The sequence below is a fragment of the Procambarus clarkii genome, chromosome 22 (genome assembly GCF_040958095.1).
Source record: "Procambarus clarkii isolate CNS0578487 chromosome 22, FALCON_Pclarkii_2.0, whole genome shotgun sequence".
Lineage (NCBI taxonomy): Eukaryota > Metazoa > Arthropoda > Malacostraca > Decapoda > Cambaridae > Procambarus > Procambarus clarkii.
In genome coordinates, this window is record NC_091171.1 from 10,659,358 (window position 1) to 10,683,010 (window position 23,653).

The window sequence follows — 23,653 nt, forward strand, 5'->3', positions numbered from 1 at the left end:
GACTGCCTATCTTTTTCCCATATACCTAGAAGATCCTTGAGATCAGGATAAGAGCTGTAGCACGAATGACGGAGTGTGAGTGCAGTTACAGGATGAGAGCTACACTCGTGGTCCCGCCTTCCCATCACTGTCATCATACTGACGATTTTGGCCTCCAACGACTTCACTTAACTAATTCTTCGAAACGTCTTCCACTGTTTGCAAAATACTTTTTTTTTTGTCTGTACCTTTGTTTCCTTAGCTTAAATCTATGACTTTTTTTATATTGAAGTTGCAGGATTGAAGAATTCTTGTCAATTTAGTGGCTTCCTGTTAAAATTTTACATGTAGCAATCATATTGTGTCTTGTTGAATCTTCTGTCTCTGGTATATTTCTACGCCTCTAGCCTCTCCTCGTAGGTCTTGTCTTTTACTTCCGGGAGCCATTTCGTAGCATGTCATTTCCAGTTTATTAATGTGCTTCTCGAGATGGATGCACCATACAACAGTTTCCAAGCAAATATAGACCTAATATACGCTATCTTATGCCTAATATAATATGTATATGTACTATACGAGAGCTAGGAATATTTAAGTTGGGTTTAGACTTTTTGTGCTTATTACAAAATTAATACTAAAAGACGTGAACTTGTTTTGGGTGTCATTTTTTTTATACGGTCGATAAATAAGTTTAAATAATTACTATAATTTTAGGTGGATGGGGTTTGGGTTTATGTGGATCCAGGAGCACATGGACGGGTAGACGAAGCCGGGGAGGACTAACATGCAGTGGTGAAGGAGTATAGGCCTTATGTGCTCCCGCAGGTGAGCAGTGCGGAGCCGGCCGTGATGGAGACGTGGCTGGCCAGGCAGCAGGCGGCACTTACCAACGTGAGGACCCGCCTCGCCTCCTTCAGGACTCTCCTCCTGCAGGTGGTCGCCAGCATGATGCATACTGACGACCCGCCTGCCGACGCCGATGGTAAGTTTACCAAAGAGGAAGTAAGGAGAGCTATCGGAAGGGGGGGGGGGGAGGGGGGAAAGAAAGAGAGAGCAGAAAAGGGTGCGGGGGGGAAGAGAAAGTGAAAGGAGTAAGGAAAGAGAGTTTAAAGGGAGGAAGAGAGCGAGCAAGGGGAAATAGGGAACAGAGAGAACGAGCAGAAAAGGGGAAGTGTGTGTGTGTGTGGAAGGGGGGGGGGAAGAGAGTGGGGGGGGGGGGAGAGAGAGACAGTGGGGAGAGAGAGAGAGAGAGAGAGAGTGGGGGGGGAGAGAGAGAGTGGGGGGAGAGAGAGGGGGGGGGTCAAGGAGGAGAGAGGGGGAAGGAGAGTGAGGGAGACAGGGGGTAGACGTACGCACACACAATGTTACGGCACTAAAGGTACCTTTAATCCCCCCCCCCCCCCCCCCATGTGTGGCGAGGTCTCAGGGTCGGAGGTGGTGAGCGGGGAGAAGCGGGCCACATCTCCCAGGAGCAACACCGGGTCGTCTGTGACCCGCCGCCACGCCCACGCCTCAGTCATCAAGTAAGTACTCCTCTTGCACAGTCATGCACTATACCAGGCCATTCCCAGTAACACACACACTCCTGGTACTCTTGAAGGGATAGGTGAGACTCCTGGTACTCTTGGAGGGATAGGTGAGACTCCTGGTACTCTTGGAGGAATAGGTGAGACTCCTGGTACTCTTGGAGGGATAGGTGAGACTCCTGGTACTCTTGGAGGGATAGGTGAGACTCCTGGTACTCTTGGAGGGATAGGTGAGACTCCTGGTACTCTTGGAGGTATAGGTGAGACTCCTGGTACTCTTGGAGGGATAGGTGAGACTCCTGGTACTCTTGGAGGGATAGGTGAGACTCCTGGTACTCTTGGAGGGATAGGTGAGACTCCTGGTACTCTTGGAGGGATAGGTGAGACTCCTGGTACTCTTGGTGGGATAGGGGAGACTCCTGGTACTCTTGGAGGGATAGGTGAGACTCCTGGTACTCTTGGTGGGATAGGGGAGACTCCTGGTACTCTCAGGGATAGGTGAGACTCCTGGTACTCTTGGAGGAATAGGTGAGACTCCTGGTACTCTTGGAGGAATAGGTGAGACTCTTGGAGGGATAGGTGAGACTCCTGGTACTCTTGGAGGGATAGGTGAGACTCTGGTACTCTTGGAGGGATAGGTGAGACTCCTGGTACTCTTGGAGGGATAGGTGAGACTCCTGGTACTCTTGGAGGGATAGGTGAGACTCCTGGTACTCTTGGAGGGATAGGTGAGACTCCTGGTACTCTTGGAGGAATAGGTGAGACTCCTGGTACTCTTGGAGGAATAGGTGAGACTCCTGGTACTCTTGGAGGAATAGGTGAGACTCCTGGTACTCTTGGAGGAATAGGTGAGACTCCTGGTACTCTTGGAGGAATAGGTGAGACTCCTGGTACTCTTGGAGGAATAGGTGAGACTCCTGGTACTCTTGGAGGAATAGGTGAGACTCCTGGTACTCTTGGAGGAACAGGAGAGACTCCTTGTACTCTTGGAGGAATAGGTGAGACTCCTTGTACTCTTGGAGGAATAGGTGAGACTCCTGGTACTCTTGGAGGAATAGGTGAGACTCCTGGAACTCTTGGAGGAATAGGTGAGACTCCTGGTACTCTTGGAGGAATAAGTGAGACTCCTGGTACTCTTGGAGGAATAGGTGAGACTCCTGGTACTCTTGGAGGAATAGGTGAGACTCCTGGTACTCTTGGAGGAATAGGTGAGACTCCTGGTACTCTTGGAGGAATAGGTGAGACTCCTGGTACTCTTGGAGGAATAGGTGAGACTCCTGGTACTCTTGGAGGAATAGGTGAGACTCCTTGTACTCTCAGGGATAGGTGAGACTCCTTGTACTCTTGGAGGGATAGGGGAGACTCCTGGTACTCTTGGAGGGATAGGTGAGACTCCTGGTACTCTTGGAGGAATAGGTGAGACTCCTTGTACTCTCAGGGATAGGTGAGACTCCTTGTACTCTCAGGGATAGGTGAGACTCCTTGTACTCTTGGAGGGATAGGGGAGACTCCTGGTACTCTTGGAGGAATAGGTGAGACTCCTGGTACTCTCGGAGGGATAGGCGATACCTGGTGCTCTTTGAGGGATAGGTGAGACTCCTGGTCTCACTATTTATATATAATCCTGGTATCTAATTATATATATATATATATATATATATATATATATATATATATATATATATATATATATATATATATATATATATATATATATATATATATATATATATATATATATAATATGTATGTTGTACCGAGTAGCCAGAACATCGCACTCGGCCTGCTATGCAAGGCCCGATTTGCCTAATAAGCCAAGTTTTCCTGAATTAATATATTTTCTCTAAATTTTTTCTTATTAAATGATAACGCTACCCATTTCATTATGTATGAGGTCAATTTCTTTTTATTGGCGTTAAAATTAACGTAGATATATGACCGAACCTAACCAACCCTACCTAACCTAACCTATCTTTATAGGTTAGGTTAGGTAGCCGAAAAAGTTAGGTTAGGATAGGTAGGTTAGGTAGTCGAAAAACAATTCATGAAAACTTGGCTTATTACCCAATTCGGGCCTTGCATAGTAGGCTGAGAAGTGCATTCTGGCTACTAGGTACGACATATATATATATATATATATATATATATATATATATTTCATTGAATATGACCGCATATTCTGTATTTATTATTTTCTGGTTTAGGGCTTCTATCCCTCTAACTATTTTCTTAGCATCAGGGCTTAATTGAAATAGGAGTTCTCCAAAACTCATTTTCGTACTTTTAAGGTGAAGAAAAGAAGTGATTTACTATAGAGTGTATTACACTTATTTGTATAATTTGCACGACGTTTCGAACCTCCATGGTTCATTCTCAAGTGAACAGATCTTACAATACTAGTTGATTTTATACCCGCATTAGGTCAGGTGATAATACAATGAAGGTGAAAACATGGGGGGATACATAAGGGATAAACATAGGGGCTGCAGAAGGCTTATTGGCCCATACGAGGCATCTCCTATCTAAACACAAAGATTAATCCAGTGTAATTGGCCTGTTATGTTGGACATTGTCTTCTGTGTTGGCATCGATATGTTCTTGTCTTGTCCTTACTACTTGTCCTTACTTACTTGTCCTTAGTAAGGACAAGACAAGAACATATCGATGCCAACACAGAAGACAATGTCCAACATAACAGGCCAATTACACTGGATTAATCTTTGTGTTTAGATAGGAGATGCCTCGTATGGGCCAATAAGCCTTCTGCAGCCCCTATGTTTATCCCTTATGTATCCCCCCATGTTTTCACCTTCATTGTATTATCACCTGACCTAATGCGGGTATAAAATCAACTAGTATTGTAAGATCTGTTCACTTGAGAATGAACCATGGAGGTTCGAAACGTCGTGCAAATTATACAAATAAGTGTAATACACTCTATAGTAAATCACTTCTTTTCTTCACCTTAAAAGTACGAAAATGAGTTTTGGAGAACTCCTATTTCAATTAAGCCCTGATGCTAAGAAAATAGTTAGAGGGATAGAAGCCCTAAACCAGAAAATAATAAATACAGAATATGCGGTCATATTCAATGAAACATGTTTGAAAGAAAACCTGCTGCCAGTATACACCAATATATATATATATATATATATATGAAAACTCAGTGCCAAATGCTTAATGCACAGACTACCCTATTCCAGTAGCTGAAGTGTATAACTTTTTAGACACTCAACCCACCAGGGGACTCGAACACTGGCCAACAAGGTGGCAGTTGCATGCTGTATCCACTACGCTATACTTCAAAGCCATAAAGAGAGGTAGGAATTCTGGGGTATTTAACCAACCAGAATTCCAATCCTCTCCCAGGCGATGAGATAGTGTGGGACCTCGGATGCTCTTTCATCGGTTCCTGTTATATGGGAAAACTCAGTGCCAAATGCTTAATGCACAGACTACCCTATTCCAGTAGCTGAAGTGTATAACTTTTTAGACACTCAACCCACCAGGGGACTCGAACACTGGCCAACAAGGTGGCAGTTGCATGCTGTATCCACTACGCTATACTTCAAAGCCATAAAGAGAGGTAGGAATTCTGGGGTATTTAACCAACCAGAATTCCAATCCTCTCCCAGGCGATGAGATAGTGTGGGACCTCGGATGCTCTTTCATCGGTTCCTGTTATATGGGAAAACTCAGTGCCAAATGCTTAATGCACAGACTACCCTATTCCAGTAGCTGAAGTGTATAACTTTTTAGACACTCAACCCACCAGGGGACTCGAACACTGGCCAACAAGGTGGCAGTTGCATGCTGTATCCACTACGCTATACTTCAAAGCCATAAAGAGAGGTAGGAATTCTGGGGTATTTAACCAACCAGAATTCCAATCCTCTCCCAGGCGATGAGATAGTGTGGGACCTCGGATGCTCTTTCATCGGTTCCTGTTATATGGGAAAACTCAGTGCCAAATGCTTAATGCACAGACTACCCTATTCCAGTAGCTGAAGTGTATAACTTTTTAGACACTCAACCCACCAGGGGACTCGAACACTGGCCAACAAGGTGGCAGTTGCATGCTGTATCCACTACGCTATACTTCAAAGCCATAAAGAGAGGTAGGAATTCTGGGGTATTTAACCAACCAGAATTCCAATCCTCTCCCAGGCGATGAGATAGTGTGGGACCTCGGATGCTCTTTCATCGGTTCCTGTTATATGGGAAAACTCAGTGCCAAATGCTTAATGCACAGACTACCCTATTCCAGTAGCTGAAGTGTATAACTTTTTAGACACTCAACCCACCAGGGGACTCGAACACTGGCCAACAAGGTGGCAGTTGCATGCTGTATCCACTACGCTATACTTCAAAGCCATAAAGAGAGGTAGGAATTCTGGGGTATTTAACCAACCAGAATTCCAATCCTCTCCCAGGCGATGAGATAGTGTGGGACCTCGGATGCTCTTTCATCGGTTCCTGTTATATGGGAAAACTCAGTGCCAAATGCTTAATGCACAGACTACCCTATTCCAGTAGCTGAAGTGTATAACTTTTTAGACACTCAACCCACCAGGGGACTCGAACACTGGCCAACAAGGTGGCAGTTGCATGCTGTATCCACTACGCTATACTTCAAAGCCATAAAGAGAGGTAGGAATTCTGGGGTATTTAACCAACCAGAATTCCAATCCTCTCCCAGGCGATGAGATAGTGTGGGACCTCGGATGCTCTTTCATCGGTTCCTGTTATGTGGGAAAACTCAGTGCCAAATGCTTAATGCACAGACTACCCTATTCCAGTAGCTGAAGTGTATAACTTTTTAGACACTCAACCCACCAGGGGACTCGAACACTGGCCAACAAGGTGGCAGTTGCATGCTGTATCCACTACGCTATACTTCAAAGCCATAAAGAGAGGTAGGAATTCTGGGGTATTTAACCAACCAGAATTCCAATCCTCTCCCAGGCGATGAGATAGTGTGGGACCTCGGATGCTCTTTCATCGGTTCCTGTTATATGGGAAAACTCAGTGCCAAATGCTTAATGCACAGACTACCCTATTCCAGTAGCTGAAGTGTATAACTTTTTAGACACTCAACCCACCAGGGGACTCGAACACTGGCCAACAAGGTGGCAGTTGCATGCTGTATCCACTACGCTATACTTCAAAGCCATAAAGAGAGGTAGGAATTCTGGGGTATGAATTCTTTCCGATGAAAGAGCATCCGAGGTCCCACACTATCTCATCGCCTGGGAGAGGATTGGAATTCTGGTTGGTTAAATACCCCAGAATTCCTACCTCTCTTTATGGCTTTGAAGTATAGCGTAGTGGATACAGCATGCAACTGCCACCTTGTTGGCCAGTGTTCGAGTCCCCTGGTGGGTTGAGTGTCTAAAAAGTTATACACTTCAGCTACTGGAATAGGGTAGTCTGTGCATTAAGCATTTGGCACTGAGTTTTCCCATATAACAGGAACCGATGAAAGAGCATCCGAGGTCCCACACTATCTCATCGCCTGGGAGAGGATTGGAATTCTGGTTGGTTAAATACCCCAGAATTCCTACCTCTCTTTATGGCTTTGAAGTATAGCGTAGTGGATACAGCATGCAACTGCCACCTTGTTGGCCAGTGTTCGAGTCCCCTGGTGGGTTGAGTGTCTAAAAAGTTATATATATATATATATTATTAAATATGACCGAAAAAGTAAGATTAATAATTCTAACACGAATTTTCTCAATCTTTCGTACATTATGCTTCACTGTTGGAGGTAAATCAAAAATCACTTCTCCAAAATTCATTTTTATTTCTAGTCTGACGCGACACGGGCGCGTTTCGTAAAACTTATTACATTTTCAAAGACTTCACAAATACACAACTGATTAGAACTTGCGTTTCCCTGATTTTATATCTACATTTGAGTGAGGTGGGAAGGGTGATGTGGCATTACATTTGAGTGAGGTGGGAAGGATGATGTGGCATTAACACAAGACAGAACACTAGAGGATATTAATAGGGTATTAAAAGTATCAACACAAGACAGAACAGAAACAATGGGTATTGAATAGAAGTGTTTGTAGAAAGCCTATTGGTCCATATTTCTTGATGCTTCTATATTGGAGCGGAGTCTTGAGGTGGGTAGAATATAGTTGTGCAATAATTGGCTGTTGATTGCTGGTGTTGACTTCTTGATGTGTAGTGCCTCGCAAACGTCAAGCCGCCTGCTATCGCTGTATCTATCGATGATTTCTGTGTTGTTTACTAGGATTTCTCTGGCGATGGTTTGGTTATGGGAAGAGATTATATGTTCCTTAATGGAGCCCTGTTGTTTATGCATCGTTAAACGCCTAGAAAGAGATGTTGTTGTCTTGCCTATATACTGGGTTTTTTGGAGCTTACAGTCCCCAAGTGGGCATTTGAAGGCATAGACGACGTTAGTCTCTTTTAAAGCGTTCTGTTTCGTGTCTGGAGAGTTTCTCATGAGTAGGCTGGCCGTTTTTCTGGTTTTATAGTAAATCGTCAGTTGTATCCTCTGATTTTTGTCTGTAGGGATAACGTTTCTATTAACAATATCTTTCAGGACCCTTTCCTCTGTTTTATGAGCTGTGGAAAAGAAGTTCCTGTAAAATAGTCTAATAGGGGGTATAGGTGTTGTGTTAGTTGTCTCTTCGGAGGTTGCATGGCTTTTCACTTTCCTTCTTATGATGTCTTTGATGAAACCATTGGAGAAGCCGTTATTGACTAGAACCTGCCTTACCCTACAGAGTTCTTCGTCGACTTGCTTCCATTCTGAGCTGTGGCTGAGAGCACGGTCGACGTATGCGTTAACAACACTCCTCTTGTACCTGTCAGGGCAGTCGCTGTTGGCATTTAGGCACATTCCTATGTTTGTTTCCTTTGTGTAGACTGCAGTGTGGAAACCTCCGCCCTTTTCCATGACTGTTACATCTAGAAAAGGCAGCTTCCCATCCTTTTCCGTTTCGTAAGTGAAACGCAGCACGGAACTCTGCTCAAATGCCTCCTTCAGCTCCTGCAGATGTCTGACATCAGGTACCTGTGTAAAAATGTCGTCAACATACCTGCAGTATATGGCCGGTTTCAAGTTCATGTCGACTAAGACTTTTTGCTCGATGGTACCCATGAAGAAGTTTGCAAACAGGACACCTAGGGGAGAACCCATGGCGACCCCATCTACTTGCTTATACATGTGCCCATCCGGGCTCAAGAAGGGTGCCTCTTTAGTACAAGCTTGGAGTAGTTTCCTCAGAATACTTTCTGGCATGTCAAGAGGAGTACAGGCTGGATCACGATACACTCTGTCGGCTATCATTCCGATTGTCTCGTCCACAGGTACGTTGGTAAACAGCGATTCTACGTCCAACGAGGCTCTTATCCCTGTGGCCCGTGCGCCCCGCAGTAAGTCCACAAATTCCTTTGGAGACTTCAGGCTGAAGGCGCAAGGAACATAAGGAGTCAGCAGGCCGTTGAGTCGCTTCGCCAATCTGTACGTGGGTGTGGGTATCTGGCTAATGATTGGCCGAAGTGGGTTTCCAGGCTTGTGCGTCTTGACATTTCCATACGCATATCCAGGTTTATATTCCCCAATGATCTTTGGCAGGTGGAGTCCGGATTTCTTGGCGTTCACAGTTTCGATCAGTTTGTTGACCTTTGCTTTTAATTCGGCTGTAGTGTCCTTCGTTACCCTTTGGAACTTCGTTTGGTCAGAGAGTATGATGTTCATTTTCGCCAGATATTCGTCTTTTTTAAGAATGACATATATTGGCGACTTGTCACCTCTCCTGACAACTATCTCCTTGTTCTCACGAAGGCTTTTAGCTGCCGCTCTAAGCTCGGGGGACAGTATGGTGCTTCTGTAGTTGCCTCGATTCTTTCCTCCTTCTGCAATAAGTTCTGCTTGTAAGGTATCTTTGGTAGTGACCTTCTTTTGTGTCTCGAGGTCGAATATGTCGTCCAACAGAATTTCCAACTCCACTTTCCGGGCCATTTCACTCGGTCTGGACATAACATGACAGTTTATGCCCAGATTTAGGAGAGTGACTTGGTCCTCAGTGAGGTTAATTCCTGCGAGGTTCAGGAAGCCATCTCTTGGTCGTGGAATTGCCATAGGTCCTCCATATAATGTTGTTAGTTTCTTGATAATCCTTGTTTCAGTGCTGAGGTGATGTTGGTCTGTGAGGATGTCGAGGTGTTGTTCAATGCGGGTACGGATACTATGGTCGATGTTGCTATTTCTCCACTCGTTTGTAGCATGAAGTAGTTGCGTTTTGTTGTCTTTGATTTCATTCTCTGCCTTGTATATCTGATCACGAATCAGATCCTGGCGATATTTTATCGTGAAGGCTTGATTCCTTGCTGCTGGGTCGTGCACTTTAACATTAGTATATTTTGGTAGCAGTCTTTCCTGTAGACATATATTATTAAATATGACCGAAAAAGTAAGATTAATAATTCTAACACGAATTTTCTCAATCTTTCGTACATTATGCTTCACTGTTGGAGGTAAATCAAAAATCACTTCTCCAAAATTCATTTTTATTTCTAGTCTAGAAATAAAAATGAATTTTGGAGAAGTGATTTTTGATTTACCTCCAACAGTGAAGCATAATGTACGAAAGATTGAGAAAATTCGTGTTAGAATTATTAATCTTACTTTTTCGGTCATATTTAATAATATATGTCTACAGGAAAGACTGCTACCAAAATATACTAATGTTAAAGTGCACGACCCAGCAGCAAGGAATCAAGCCTTCACGATAAAATATCGCCAGGATCTGATTCGTGATCAGATATACAAGGCAGAGAATGAAATCAAAGACAACAAAACGCAACTACTTCATGCTACAAACGAGTGGAGAAATAGCAACATCGACCATAGTATCCGTACCCGCATTGAACAACACCTCGACATCCTCACAGACCAACATCACCTCAGCACTGAAACAAGGATTATCAAGAAACTAACAACATTATATGGAGGACCTATGGCAATTCCACGACTAAGAGATGGCTTCCTGAACCTCGCAGGAATTAACCTCACTGAGGACCAAGTCACTCTCCTAAATCTGGGCATAAACTGTCATGTTATGTCCAGACCGAGTGAAATGGCCCGGAAAGTGGAGTTGGAAATTCTGTTGGACGACATATTCGACCTCGAGACACAAAAGAAGGTCACTACCAAAGATACCTTACAAGCAGAACTTATTGCAGAAGGAGGAAAGAATCGAGGCAACTACAGAAGCACCATACTGTCCCCCGAGCTTAGAGCGGCAGCTAAAAGCCTTCGTGAGAACAAGGAGATAGTTGTCAGGAGAGGTGACAAGTCGCCAATATATGTCATTCTTAAAAAAGACGAATATCTGGCGAAAATGAACATCATACTCTCTGACCAAACTAAGTTCCAAAGGGTAACGAAGGACACTACAGCTGAATTAAAAGCAAAGGTCAACAAACTGATCGAAACTGTGAACGCCAAGAAATCCGGACTCCACCTGCCAAAGATCATTGGGGAATATAAACCTGGATATGCGTATGGAAATGTCAAGACGCACAAGCCTGGAAACCCACTTCGGCCAATCATTAGCCAGATACCCACACCCACGTACAGATTGGCGAAGCGACTCAACGGCCTGCTGACTCCTTATGTTCCTTGCGCCTTCAGCCTGAAGTCTCCAAAGGAATTTGTGGACTTACTGCGGGGCGCACGGGCCACAGGGATAAGAGCCTCGTTGGACGTAGAATCGCTGTTTACCAACGTACCTGTGGACGAGACAATCGGAATGATAGCCGACAGAGTGTATCGTGATCCAGCCTGTACTCCTCTTGACATGCCAGAAAGTATTCTGAGGAAACTACTCCAAGCTTGTACTAAAGAGGCACCCTTCTTGAGCCCGGATGGGCACATGTATAAGCAAGTAGATGGGGTCGCCATGGGTTCTCCCCTAGGTGTCCTGTTTGCAAACTTCTACATGGGTACCATCGAGCAAAAAGTCTTAGTCGACATGAACTTGAAACCGGCCATATACTGCAGGTATGTTGACGACATTTTTACACAGGTACCTGATGTCAGACATCTGCAGGAGCTGAAGGAGGCATTTGAGCAGAGTTCCGTGCTGCGTTTCACTTACGAAACGGAAAAGGATGGGAAGCTGCCTTTTCTAGATGTAACAGTCATGGAAAAGGGCGGAGGTTTCCACACTGCAGTCTACACAAAGGAAACAAACATAGGAATGTGCCTAAATGCCAACAGCGACTGCCCTGACAGGTACAAGAGGAGTGTTGTTAACGCATACGTCGACCGTGCTCTCAGCCACAGCTCAGAATGGAAGCAAGTCGACGAAGAACTCTGTAGGGTAAGGCAGGTTCTAGTCAATAACGGCTTCTCCAATGGTTTCATCGAAGACATCATAAGAAGGAAAGTGAAAAGCCATGCAACCTCCGAAGAGACAACTAACACAACACCTATACCCCCTATTAGACTATTTTACAGGAACTTCTTTTCCACAGCTCATAAAACAGAGGAAAGGGTCCTGAAAGATATTGTTAATAGAAACGTTATCCCTACAGACAAAAATCAGAGGATACAACTGACGATTTACTATAAAACCAGAAAAACGGCCAGCCTACTCATGAGAAACTCTCCAGACACGAAACAGAACGCTTTAAAAGAGACTAACGTCGTCTATGCCTTCAAATGCCCACTTGGGGACTGTAAGCTCCAAAAAACCCAGTATATAGGCAAGACAACAACATCTCTTTCTAGGCGTTTAACGATGCATAAACAACAGGGCTCCATTAAGGAACATATAATCTCTTCCCATAACCAAACCATCGCCAGAGAAATCCTAGTAAACAACACAGAAATCATCGATAGATACAGCGATAGCAGGCGGCTTGACGTTTGCGAGGCACTACACATCAAGAAGTCAACACCAGCAATCAACAGCCAATTATTGCACAACTATATTCTACCCACCTCAAGACTCCGCTCCAATATAGAAGCATCAAGAAATATGGACCAATAGGCTTTCTACAAACACTTCTATTCAATACCCATTGTTTCTGTTCTGTCTTGTGTTGATACTTTTAATACCCTATTAATATCCTCTAGTGTTCTGTCTTGTGTTAATGCCACATCATCCTTCCCACCTCACTCAAATGTAATGCCACATCACCCTTCCCACCTCACTCAAATGTAGATATAAAATCAGGGAAACGCAAGTTCTAATCAGTTGTGTATTTGTGAAGTCTTTGAAAATGTAATAAGTTTTACGAAACGCGCCCGTGTCGCGTCAGACTAGAAATAAAAATGAATTTTGGAGAAGTGATTTTTGATTTACCTCCAACAGTGAAGCATAATGTACGAAAGATTGAGAAAATTCGTGTTAGAATTATTAATCTTACTTTTTCGGTCATATTTAATAATATATGTCTACAGGAAAGACTGCTACCAAAATATACTAATATATATATATATATATATATATATATATATATATATATATATATGTCGTACCTAATAGCCAGAACGCACTTCTCAGCCTACTATGCAAGGCCCGATTTGCCTAATAAGCCAAGTTTTCATGAATTAATTGTTTTTCGACTACCTAACCTACCTAACCTAACCTAACCTAACTTTTTCGGCTACCTAACCTAACCTAACCTATAAAGATAGGTTAGGTTAGGTTAGGTAGGGTTGGTTAGGTTCGGTCATATATCTACGTTAATTTTAACTCCAATAAAAAAAAATGACCTCACACATAATGAAATGGGTAGCTTTATCATTTCATAAGAAAAAAATTAGAAAAAATATATTAATTCAGGAAAACTTGGCTTATTAGGCAAATCGGGCCTTGAATAGTAGGCCAAAAAGTGAGTTCTGGCTACTAGGTACGACATATATATATATATATATTCATGAAAACTTGGCTTATTATATATATATATATATATATATATATATATATATATATATATATATATATATATATATATATATAATGTCGTACCTAGTAGCCAGAACACACTTCTCGGCCTACTATGCAAGGCCCGATTTGCCTAATAGGCCGATTAATTTTCTTTATTTTCAATAAATTGTTTCCAATTAGTTCATTGGAATTATTATTATTATTATATTAGGAACATAATTTATTGACTTAGTTATGTTAGTTTAGGTTAGGATAAGATAGGTTAGGTTAGGTAGGGTTGGTTAGGTTCGGTCATATATCTAAGTTAGTTTTAACTAAAATAAAAAAAAATTAACTTATACAGAATGAAATGGACAGATTTATCATTTCATAAGAAAAAAATTAGAACAAATATATAAATTCAGGAAAACTTGGCCTACTAGAGTAATCGGGTCTTGCATAGTAGGCCGAATACGACGTTCTGGCTAGTAGGTACAATATATTTATATACACAGTGAAGTGAAGAACCCTTCATAAATACCAGACTGGTTTTATGTAACTTGGATTAACTGTTCACCTGGATAGAAGAGTAGCTGATAACGGCTTGAAGCATAAAACGTACTTCAACCTACATACTATTTCATATTCCTTTATGGAAGTTCCTTTTACAGCTGCGTCCGACATTTTAATTGTTGATTTTCCCCGCGTGTCCCAGACACTTGGTCCTAAGACCAAGCCTAACATCATGTGACGTTAGGCTACACATGGGCCAAGGGGCTCACATGATAACGTTTATCTTGAAGCTTTAGGGAATTATATATTGATCATTAATCTCTTAATTATACCATTTTGTATTTTCATGCTATTATAACATAGCAAAGAGTAAAACAGTATTGACTTAAATGATTACTTAAAAATCCCTAATTAGAAGAATTGTGGAGCCTGTGACAAGATTACACGCAATAATATTGATGCAAAGTAATTCAGCTCGAGACCATGTCTGATTTTTTTTTAGTGTGCAATAAAAGTTAATTATTTCATTGTGTCTTCTACGATAATATGGAGAACTACAGGGAAACAACTCTATTCAAATTTCAATACAAATGACAAAATCAAGAGTTAATATGAATTTTGTTTAGTTTTCGAATATAATCCGAATTGCGCATTCCGAAGTTAAATAGTGTTACGGTGCCCTCTCCTATCTCTTTCGTTTGCCTGCTTTAAGAGTCACATCAACTCTCCCTACTGATTCTCTCAGGTACAAGGAGTCTATTGATACATGTGGCGACCAGACCGGCTGCCAGTGAAGGGAGAAAGTTACATTATAAGTTGTAAGTAAGGGGAAATTGGCGCCCTGATATAAAATGAAAGAGTATCCCCTAATGCAGATATGACCTTTTGGAAGGGACACTAGCCGATCGCGGATTGGCCGACTTAGGTCGCGGGCGACCAATCAGGGCCCGCCGTGACGTCACCGAGTGCCCCGGGCGGCGCCAACGTCAGAGTTGACCTGACCGTGAAGGCGAGAGGACGCACCTCAATCAGCTCTCAAGGATTTGAGGCTCTACAAGCCTTTCCTAGTGGATTAGAGCTGGCTATCACAGCTCATCTTACGTATTGGAGACCCCGCGCTTCTGGGAAGCAAAAAGGAACCAAGTTTATTGAGCAAAAGAGTGCCAAACTTGGAAAATATTCGGCGGCAACGCTGGACGTTGAGGGCCTGGAAAGGTGTGGCGGGCAAGCCTAGCTGTGACCGGGTCACATCCACTGAGTTTTTTGGAAGGACGACACCGTGCCTAGGACAAGGAGCAACGCCTTGTGGAAGGGGCGAGTGTGGGAAAATAGTGATTAGCTCAGCGCCCATCGATGAACCAGGATTTGGGTAGCTGAATCTCAGGGATTGGAACGGCGACGACGCGAAGGCTCCACGACACCTGAGGACCTGTGGAACGTTCCTGGATCGTCAAGGATCGACTCAGGAAGCGTGAGAACCTCACACCATCGAGGGACAGGCGTCGTGAGCCAGGAATGTAAGGTAGATCATTTTCCCTCCCATTACCCCTTGTGTGAGTAGGCTAGTTAGGCCACAATATTTACTTATGTATGTGGCAACAGGACATTAATACTTTAGTAGTAGAATAGGCTGCAAGGCAGCTTGTGTCCAGGACTGTCAGAGAGGACAGTGTGTATGGACGGCAGGACAGTGAAGAAGAGGCGCCGACGTGGTGAAGAGGCCCTCCTGTGAGAGAGTGTGGGACTCCTGTCTAATCTGCCCAGTGGAAGGAGTGTTGGAGGTCGTGGAAGAAGAGACTGACGATCTCCAGACTTATTATCCTTTATTTTCATATTCATGTATTACTTGTGACTGTATATGTGATCATGTAATTTGCGTCAGTAAATTCACACTTTTATCATTGTGTTTAAGTGTGCCTCCTTCATAATATTTCTCTATGAGCATACACGAAGGTTATCATAGTACCACCTAGGGAACACCACGTTCTCTATAGAGGTTCTTATTGCCTGGAGAGTGGTAAAGACAGCACGGCCCTATATAAAAGTGTACCCTTAGCCATCCGATCAGTATCAGTGCCTGAATGGTGGCAACTAGTAACGTGGTGGCTAGAGAGAGGTAAAGCCACACAGACCTTCCTGGGAGAGTACCCTGGGCCGACAGTCTAATAGCAGATCTATGGGAGTAGCAATCTTCTGGCTACAAACAATATATAATACACCCACTGAACTGCACTGCTGGGGTGCAGATATAATAACCCAGCTGGCGACCTTGTTAAGAAGAAGATAGAGAAGACAGGCGGGAAAGGAGTTCCTGCAACCTTTTTGTCTGGCAGGCAAGACTTAGGGAGGTTATTGTTACAAGGTAAGCCTGAGTCTTCCTTCACTCCTCCATGGGTCTAGGCCGGAACTGTTAACAGCAGTTTCCCCATGTTTGACTGAAGGGCTTCCAGGGTGAATCAGTGGCACCCCCTTTTGTGGTGGAAGCAAAGACCTGCAGAGGTGGGCATTGTTGGTCCTCTCCTGTGTGACCAAGGAGACTCCGGTGAATCCCGGGAGTCGGAGGGGCTGAGTATTCGGCCTTTTGAGCCCCTAGCAGCTGAGTGCTAGCAGAGCCCCGGCCCACCCCCCCGTGACAATAGTAACATCGTTTTTCACACCCTACAAGGATATCTTGCAGAGTCGGTGTTCGATTCCCGTTGGTCCAGGTGTTGGGGGGGGACACCGTTCCTTCACTGCGTCTTCTTAACCTCTGTTTCCCCTCTAAATAACACACAAGTCATACTAGCATAGCGTGTTCTCTCAGTAATTTTTGAGGCGCGTTCTCTCACCCACCTTACAAGGATGGTGCGGGTGGTGGACCTGATGGTGGCGTCAGCGCTGCGGACTGTCCTCCACAACACCGCCACCAGCCTCCTGGACGCCATCACCGCCAGGACCGTCACCCTCCACCAGTCCCAGCAGGAGGTCAGTGCACACCCACTCACTCTTTGTCTTCCCCCCCCCCTCAATCTCTCTCTTTATTAGCCTGGCTTTTTGCTACAGGTAATGATTTGTGCATTTTTTCATTTTCTACGGCTGCTGCCATATTGTATAGCTGCAGCTGTATATTATATAGCTGTAGGTGTATATTGTGTAGCTGGAGGTGTATATTGTGTAGCTGTAGGTGTATATTGTGTAGCTGTAGGTGTATATTGTGTAGCTGGAGGTGTATATTGTGTAGCTGGAGGTGTATATTGTGTAGCTGGAGGTGTATATTGTGTAGCTGGAGGTGTATATTGTGTAGCTGTAGGTGTATATTGTGTAGCTGGAGGTGTATATTGTGTAGCTGGAGGTGTATATTGTGTAGCTGGAGGTGTATATTGTGTAGCTGGAGGTGTATATTGTGTAGCTGGAGGTGTATATTGTGTAGCTGGAGGTGTATATTGTGTAGCTGGAGGTGTATATTGTGTAGCTGGAGGTGTATATTGTGTAGCTGGAGGTGTATATTGTGTAGCTGGAGGTGTATATTGTGTAGCTGGAGGTGTATATTGTGTAGCTGGAGGTGTATATTGTGTAGCTGGAGGTGTATATTGTGTAGCTGTAGGTGTATATTGTGTAGCTGGAGCTGTATATTGTGTAGCTGGAGGTGTATATTGTGTAGCTGGAGGTGTATATTATATAGCTGTAGGTGTATATTGTGTAGCTGTAGGTGTATATTGTGTAGCTGTAGGTGTATATTGTGTAGCTGTAGGTGTATATTGTGTAGCTGGAGCTGTATATTGTGTAGCTGGAGGTGTATATTGTGTAGCTGTAGGTGTATATTGTGTAGCTGTAGGTGTATATTGTGTAGCTGGAGGTGTATATTGTGTAGCTGGAGGTGTATATTGTGTAGCTGTAGGTGTATATTGTGTAGCTGGAGGTGTATATTGTGTAGCTGGAGGTGTATATTGTGTAGCTGGAGGTGTATATTGTGTAGCTGGAGGTGTATATTGTGTAGCTGTAGGTGTATATTGTGTAGCTGGAGGTGTATATTGTGTAGCTGGAGGTGTATATTGTGTAGCTGGAGGTGTAGCCCTCCCCCCCCCTCAGCTACATAACAAGACACCTGGTGTGGTTCTCAAGCTATATCTTGCTCTAGTTAGGCCCCATTTAGATTATGCAGTTCAGTTTTGGTCGCCATATTATAGAATGGATATAAATTCACTTGAACGTGTCCAGCGTAGGATGACTAAGTTAATTCCCCAAATTAGAAATCTTTCATATGAAGAAAGATTAACTAAGCTTAAGTTGCATTCACTGGAAAGGCGAAGAGTTAGGGGCGACATGATAGAGGTTTACAAGTGGGTGAATGGACATAACAAGGGGGATATTAATAGGGTATTAAAAGTATCAACACAGGATAGAACACGAAACAATGGGTATAAATTGGATAAGTTTAGATTTAGGAAAGACTTGGGTAAATACTGGTTCAGTAACAGGGTTGTTGATTTGTGGAACCAATTGCCGCGTAACATTGTGGAGGTGGGGTCCCTCGATTGTTTCAAGCACGGGTTGGACAAGTATATGAGTGGGATTGGGCGGTTATAGAATAGGAGCTGCCTCGTATGGGCCAATAGGCCTTCTGCAGTTACCTTTGTTCTTATGTTCTTGTTCTTATGTTCTTATGTGTATATTGTGTAGCTGTAGGTGTATATTGTGTAGCTGTAGGTGTATATTGTGTAGCTGTAGGTGTATATTGTGTAGCTGTAGGTGTATATTGTGTAGCTGGAGCTGTATATTGTTTAGTAACCTTCACAAGTACAAGCAGGCCAAACGAAACTATTACGTCCATGTAGGATGAGACGGAGGAAACATGCGCCATGTTCCTGGTGAAGGTGGGTGTGGAGGGCGGCGTGGTTGTGTGCACGCCCACGCGGGAGAGACTGATGGGCGGCGTGCGGGAGGTAGTGAAGGCGTGCGAGGCTACCATACTCTCTACTCAGCCTCTCCTGCCTTACTTCACACCCCAGGACAGGTGAGTCACTCACTGGCACTCTGCACAATGTCTGCTTTACTGAGGCGCCTCACTCTCTGCCCTGCCACTCACACATCAGTATGAGTGACAATGTATATAATGGCGTAGCAGGTCTACAGCAGTCAGCACAGCCCCCCCCTCCCTCAGCTACATATTTGGAATTATGAAGGAACTACTCTCGCAGAGAGATTACTGAAAGAGGAGGAGAGGCTTACTGAAAGGCATTTAGTCCTGTTGAAGTCAGATCCATGTTATATGAGCTGTTTTAGGAGAAATCCTTACTCGGGATAGCCCCAAAATCTGTTGATATAGAATGCAGAGGACTTGCAAATTTCTATAAGTAATGATGAAATATATAATAATACCAATACTACACAGTAATCACACTAACGTGACTGCACCAATGATAAAATCTGTATGAGCAGTGACTGTGCATAGGGTTTCAACCACTGCAAACCACCTCAAGTCCATCATCACCCAGCAAAAATCTGCTATCAGAATAATAACAAACTCTGCTTTCAGACAACACTCAGCCCCCTTGTTTAACTCCCTAAACATGCTAAACATAATCTCTCCACAAATTCTCACTATGTTCGAACCTCTGCGGTGGATGTAGAAAAAGAGGTAGATATGCCTGGATGACAGAGCCAGAGTGCATGTGGGGGATTGTGTGAAAATCTTGTTCCGGCTTCAGAAGCAGCCTCAGGCAATCCTTGTGGGTTCAGTAGAACTCCAGGTTGCAATTCTTATACCATGTGGTGGTCTAGCAGCTAGAGGCTTTAGCTTCTAGCTACTAGACCACGACAGTAGCTTGTCGTAGTAGCTTTAAAAGTAGCTAAAATTAGAGTGAAAAGTAGCTTTATTTTTTAGGAAATAACTATTTTCAATGAACAAATGTTAAAATTGATAAATGTGTCTTTGGGGTGACAAAGAATGGATGGAATGAACTTGGTTTGAGGATGGGTTACAGACCAAGTCCATTCCATCCAGCGGTCGACCCCAAAGATGCATTCAAAATTTTTAACATGCTGTTCATTCAAAATATGAATGCTCAAATATAAATTAATATTATTATATATTAGCATACTGTGCATATTTAGGCATTGGTTAAGTTAGGTGTTTAGGATCTGTTGCCGATTATTTGTATTTGTAGTACGTGGGTGAAGCATTTACAGCGTTGTGGGTCGAACAAAATTCGTCAGGGAAGCACTTGTTCCAGAAGTGTTTGGACATCATCAATTTGGTCGTGTGTAAACCATTTTTTTCATTCACAAACAGGGTTTGGATCTGGATTAATGAGCTTGGATCTTTGTATGCAAGGACGGCCTGCTGCACAACTGATGACGTCCGAACACTTCCGGAACAGGTGCTTCACTGACGACTTTTGTTCAAACTACAATGCTGTAAATGCTTCACCCACGTACTACAAATAATCAGCAACAGAAAAAACACCTAACCTAACCAATGCCTAAATATGTACAATATGCTAATATATAATAATAATTTATATTTGAGAAAAGTTCTGTTTTGAATGAACAGAATGTTAAAATTGATGAATGCGTCTTTGGGGTCGACAGCTGGATAGAATGGACTTGGTCTGGGGACGGGTTGAGTTGAGTCGTGTCTAAACCTTTTTTCATTCATAAACAGTGGGTTTGGCGGGTGCATGGAATGGACTTCGGCCTTTGTTTACGAAGACAGGCTGTGCCTAGACACCCCCGCAGCCCGCCTCATAAACAAAGGCCAAAGTATATTCCATGCACCCGCCAAAGCTCGTTTATGGATGAAAAGCGGTTTACACACGACTCTCAACTGATGACATCAGAACACTTCTAAAAAAAGTGCTTCACTGACGACTTGAGCGTCAGTGACGCACACGACACACTCAAGTTATTCAATCTTTTGATTAACTTTACTATAATTTGTATTATTTGAGGTCAGATATACTTGATATAATTTTCCTCATTAAGATTATTTTTTTCCTTGAAATTTATACACAATCCCAACTTATCCTAAAGTTAATTACCTAAATTATCCTTCTTCAGACTTAGCTATGTACCGTCCGAGGAGAACCTGGTCCTTCGTACCATGCTGGAGGACGACCCTCACTTCCGGAGCACCGTCGAGCGAGTCCTGGCCCTGCTGGAGGACAGCTGGAAGAAGGTGGAGGCCGAGGTTGACCCTCTAGGAGCACTGCTGCAGCAGGCCGACACCCAGACGCACGAGGAGGGAATCCAAGGTCAAGGTCAGGCAAATAAACATTAGCGGACTCTAATGGTTAAGCTCAGTAAATGTAGACTATTTTTGTAATTCCATTTATTTATTATGCACCCCATACCCATCCGGTGGGCGGTGGTGGAAGGGGTTACAAAGGCACATATGGGTTCAGGAACTGAACCTCTTAGTTCATTTAGCGAAATGTTTGCAAAATGTTTACATTTCAGGATAAGTTCAGATATTCAAGGATAGTCCAGATTTTCAATATAATTTCAGAGATTAAGAAAGTGTAGATCACCAAAATAAGTTCTGTGGTTAAGGAAATGCTATCAGGATAATTTCAGTAGCTCAGGATAAGTTGGAAATTTATGGATTATATTTAGACGTATAAATAAATTTCATAGGTTCAAGCAAGATTTTCTTACAATAATTTAGATATTTATAATATGTAGTTGAAAATGCAGGTGTCGAGATTTAATACAAGGTAAGCTTTTATTAGCGTTTTTTTTTTTTAATTTAAGGACAATGTCTTTGAGATGGGATTCAGACCTGGCATAAGAGACCTTGCTTGTAAAGTTGGAGATTGAGCACTACTGGAGAGACGGCTTGACCGGTGTGAGGATGGGATGCTTAAGGACCTTAACTGAGGGATTGTATCAAGTGGAACCATGAACGGTATGAGTGAAAAGCATTATATATACTGTGAAGAGGATTATTGTAAGGATAGCAGGAGACTTGAAGAATACCACAGTCAATGGTTAGAGACCAGAAGTTGTCATCAACAAGAACACAGGATTTGTCATAGGTGAAGTTAGAGACCAGAAGTAAAGTCATCAACAAGAACACAGAACTATCATAGCGGAAGCTAGGGTCTAAATGGTGAAAAGGAGCATACTTTGTATGATGTCTTGGTCACATAGAGAGAATGAGTAATCGCAGTGAAAGATTGGTGGTGCGCTGTGAAGGCCGTATTCCGCTCCCGAGCTGTGTGCACGAGGACCGACTAACCAAGTTTCAAAGACAAGGGGACAGGGAAATGGGATGAGAAATGACGAGGGTTGCAGGTATGCAGCCTTGTGTTCGTATATTTATTCATATTTGTGTTGATATTGTCCTGATGTCTACAGTGAAGCCAAGACGTAGATTTGCAACAAGAACGCTCAATGACAAATCTTACGGATCAAGCGATGCTCTCAAGGTCATTCTCATTGTAAAGATTATGCGGAAAATTTTTGAATTATCTATATCCCGACTTGTTTTTTTGCGTCATTAATTGCGGAAGTGACGTTTCATCTGCAACCTGTTTTGCTTCCTGTGGGGGGTTGTTTATCTCCCATAATAATAAGTTGTGGTTCTTGCGCTCTTCTCTTTAGCAAAGTGACGCAGACAACTCGCCTACAAAACCATTTAGTAAACTACGTTTTCTGTTACGTTTCTTTAATGAGAAGATGGTAGTGAGAGACGCCTGGTTCTGCAGGAAGAGGCGAGGCTGGTGTGTGCGCATGACGTGGCTGGTGAGCTACAACACACTGGGTATACTGCGCTGTGTGTTAATACAGTCGAGATAAAATTATTAGTAATTTCGTGACATCCGGCAAGCGAGTAGGATTCATCTTGAGCCCGCCATAGCCGGAGGCTTCGGCTTCCATCCGAATTGGCATCACATACCTGTTTTAACTCAAGGATGCCATACTCCAACTCCTGGGCCCTGCCTCTAGCGATGATTATTTTGTTTAAAACAGCAACATTCCTAGATGTATCGTCTTCCTGTATAAAGTGAATCTATTGTTTTGTAAACAAACTCCATTCCATTGACCACGGACTTTGGAGGATTATGAGAGCCGCCAGTCCTTCAAGGCCCCAGTCAATGGTAGCAAACTTTTTAAATAATGGTGAAAATGTATATTGAATGAAACCATTATAGCAGGTGCACTGATGCCGGCCGTGTTTGTGCGGGAGTGTGTAACCCACGAAATCCGGACCCTTGGTGGGGGGGGGGGGAGTGGGCGGGTAGCGGCGTGTATCCCGGGAGGGCGGCAGGTGTAAGGCAGGTATTGCACGGCTGGAGGCCGTACTGTGTGCAGCCTCCCGGGAGTACAGTCGGGTTCGTTCCCGATTCACAATCAGGAATTCCTGGTTCTAATCCCTGCCAGGAGAGAAATGATTGGCGCGTTTCCTATCACATAATGCCTCTGTTCACCTAGTAGTAAATTACCCAGGAGTTGGTCGGCTTGTTGTAGGGTTGCATCCTGGGCAGGGTCAGTAGTTCAACCTGGGAAAGGGGGAGGGATCTCGATATAACCCTAACATGTATATATATACACTGCATTGTGGCTGCCTGTCCCCCGACACAATGAATTGTGTGTGCACCCTGTTCCTCTCTCAGGCGACGGTCACCTTAGCTAATAAGGTTACACAATTCGTTTTAATCAAATTCAAATGTTTATTCAGGTAAAGTACATACATACGAGAGGTTACACAAAAATTGATAAATTTATAGATAG

At 43.4% G+C, this 23,653-nt stretch overlaps 1 protein-coding gene across 2 annotated transcripts in view; it reads left to right on the top strand.

Annotated features, from left to right (window-relative positions):
• LOC123757021 (dynein axonemal heavy chain 6-like) overlaps positions 1-23,653 on the top strand; it is a 253,215-nt gene that overhangs the window by 3,774 nt on the left and 225,788 nt on the right. For both annotated transcript variants that reach the window (XM_069329440.1, XM_069329439.1), the window contains exons 2-6: positions 805-961; positions 1,406-1,502; positions 16,780-16,903; positions 18,754-18,932; positions 20,978-21,177. In XM_069329440.1, the coding sequence (XP_069185541.1) occupies positions 805-961; positions 1,406-1,502; positions 16,780-16,903; positions 18,754-18,932; positions 20,978-21,177 (757 nt within the window). The remainder of the gene's footprint in view (positions 1-804; positions 962-1,405; positions 1,503-16,779; positions 16,904-18,753; positions 18,933-20,977; positions 21,178-23,653) is intronic.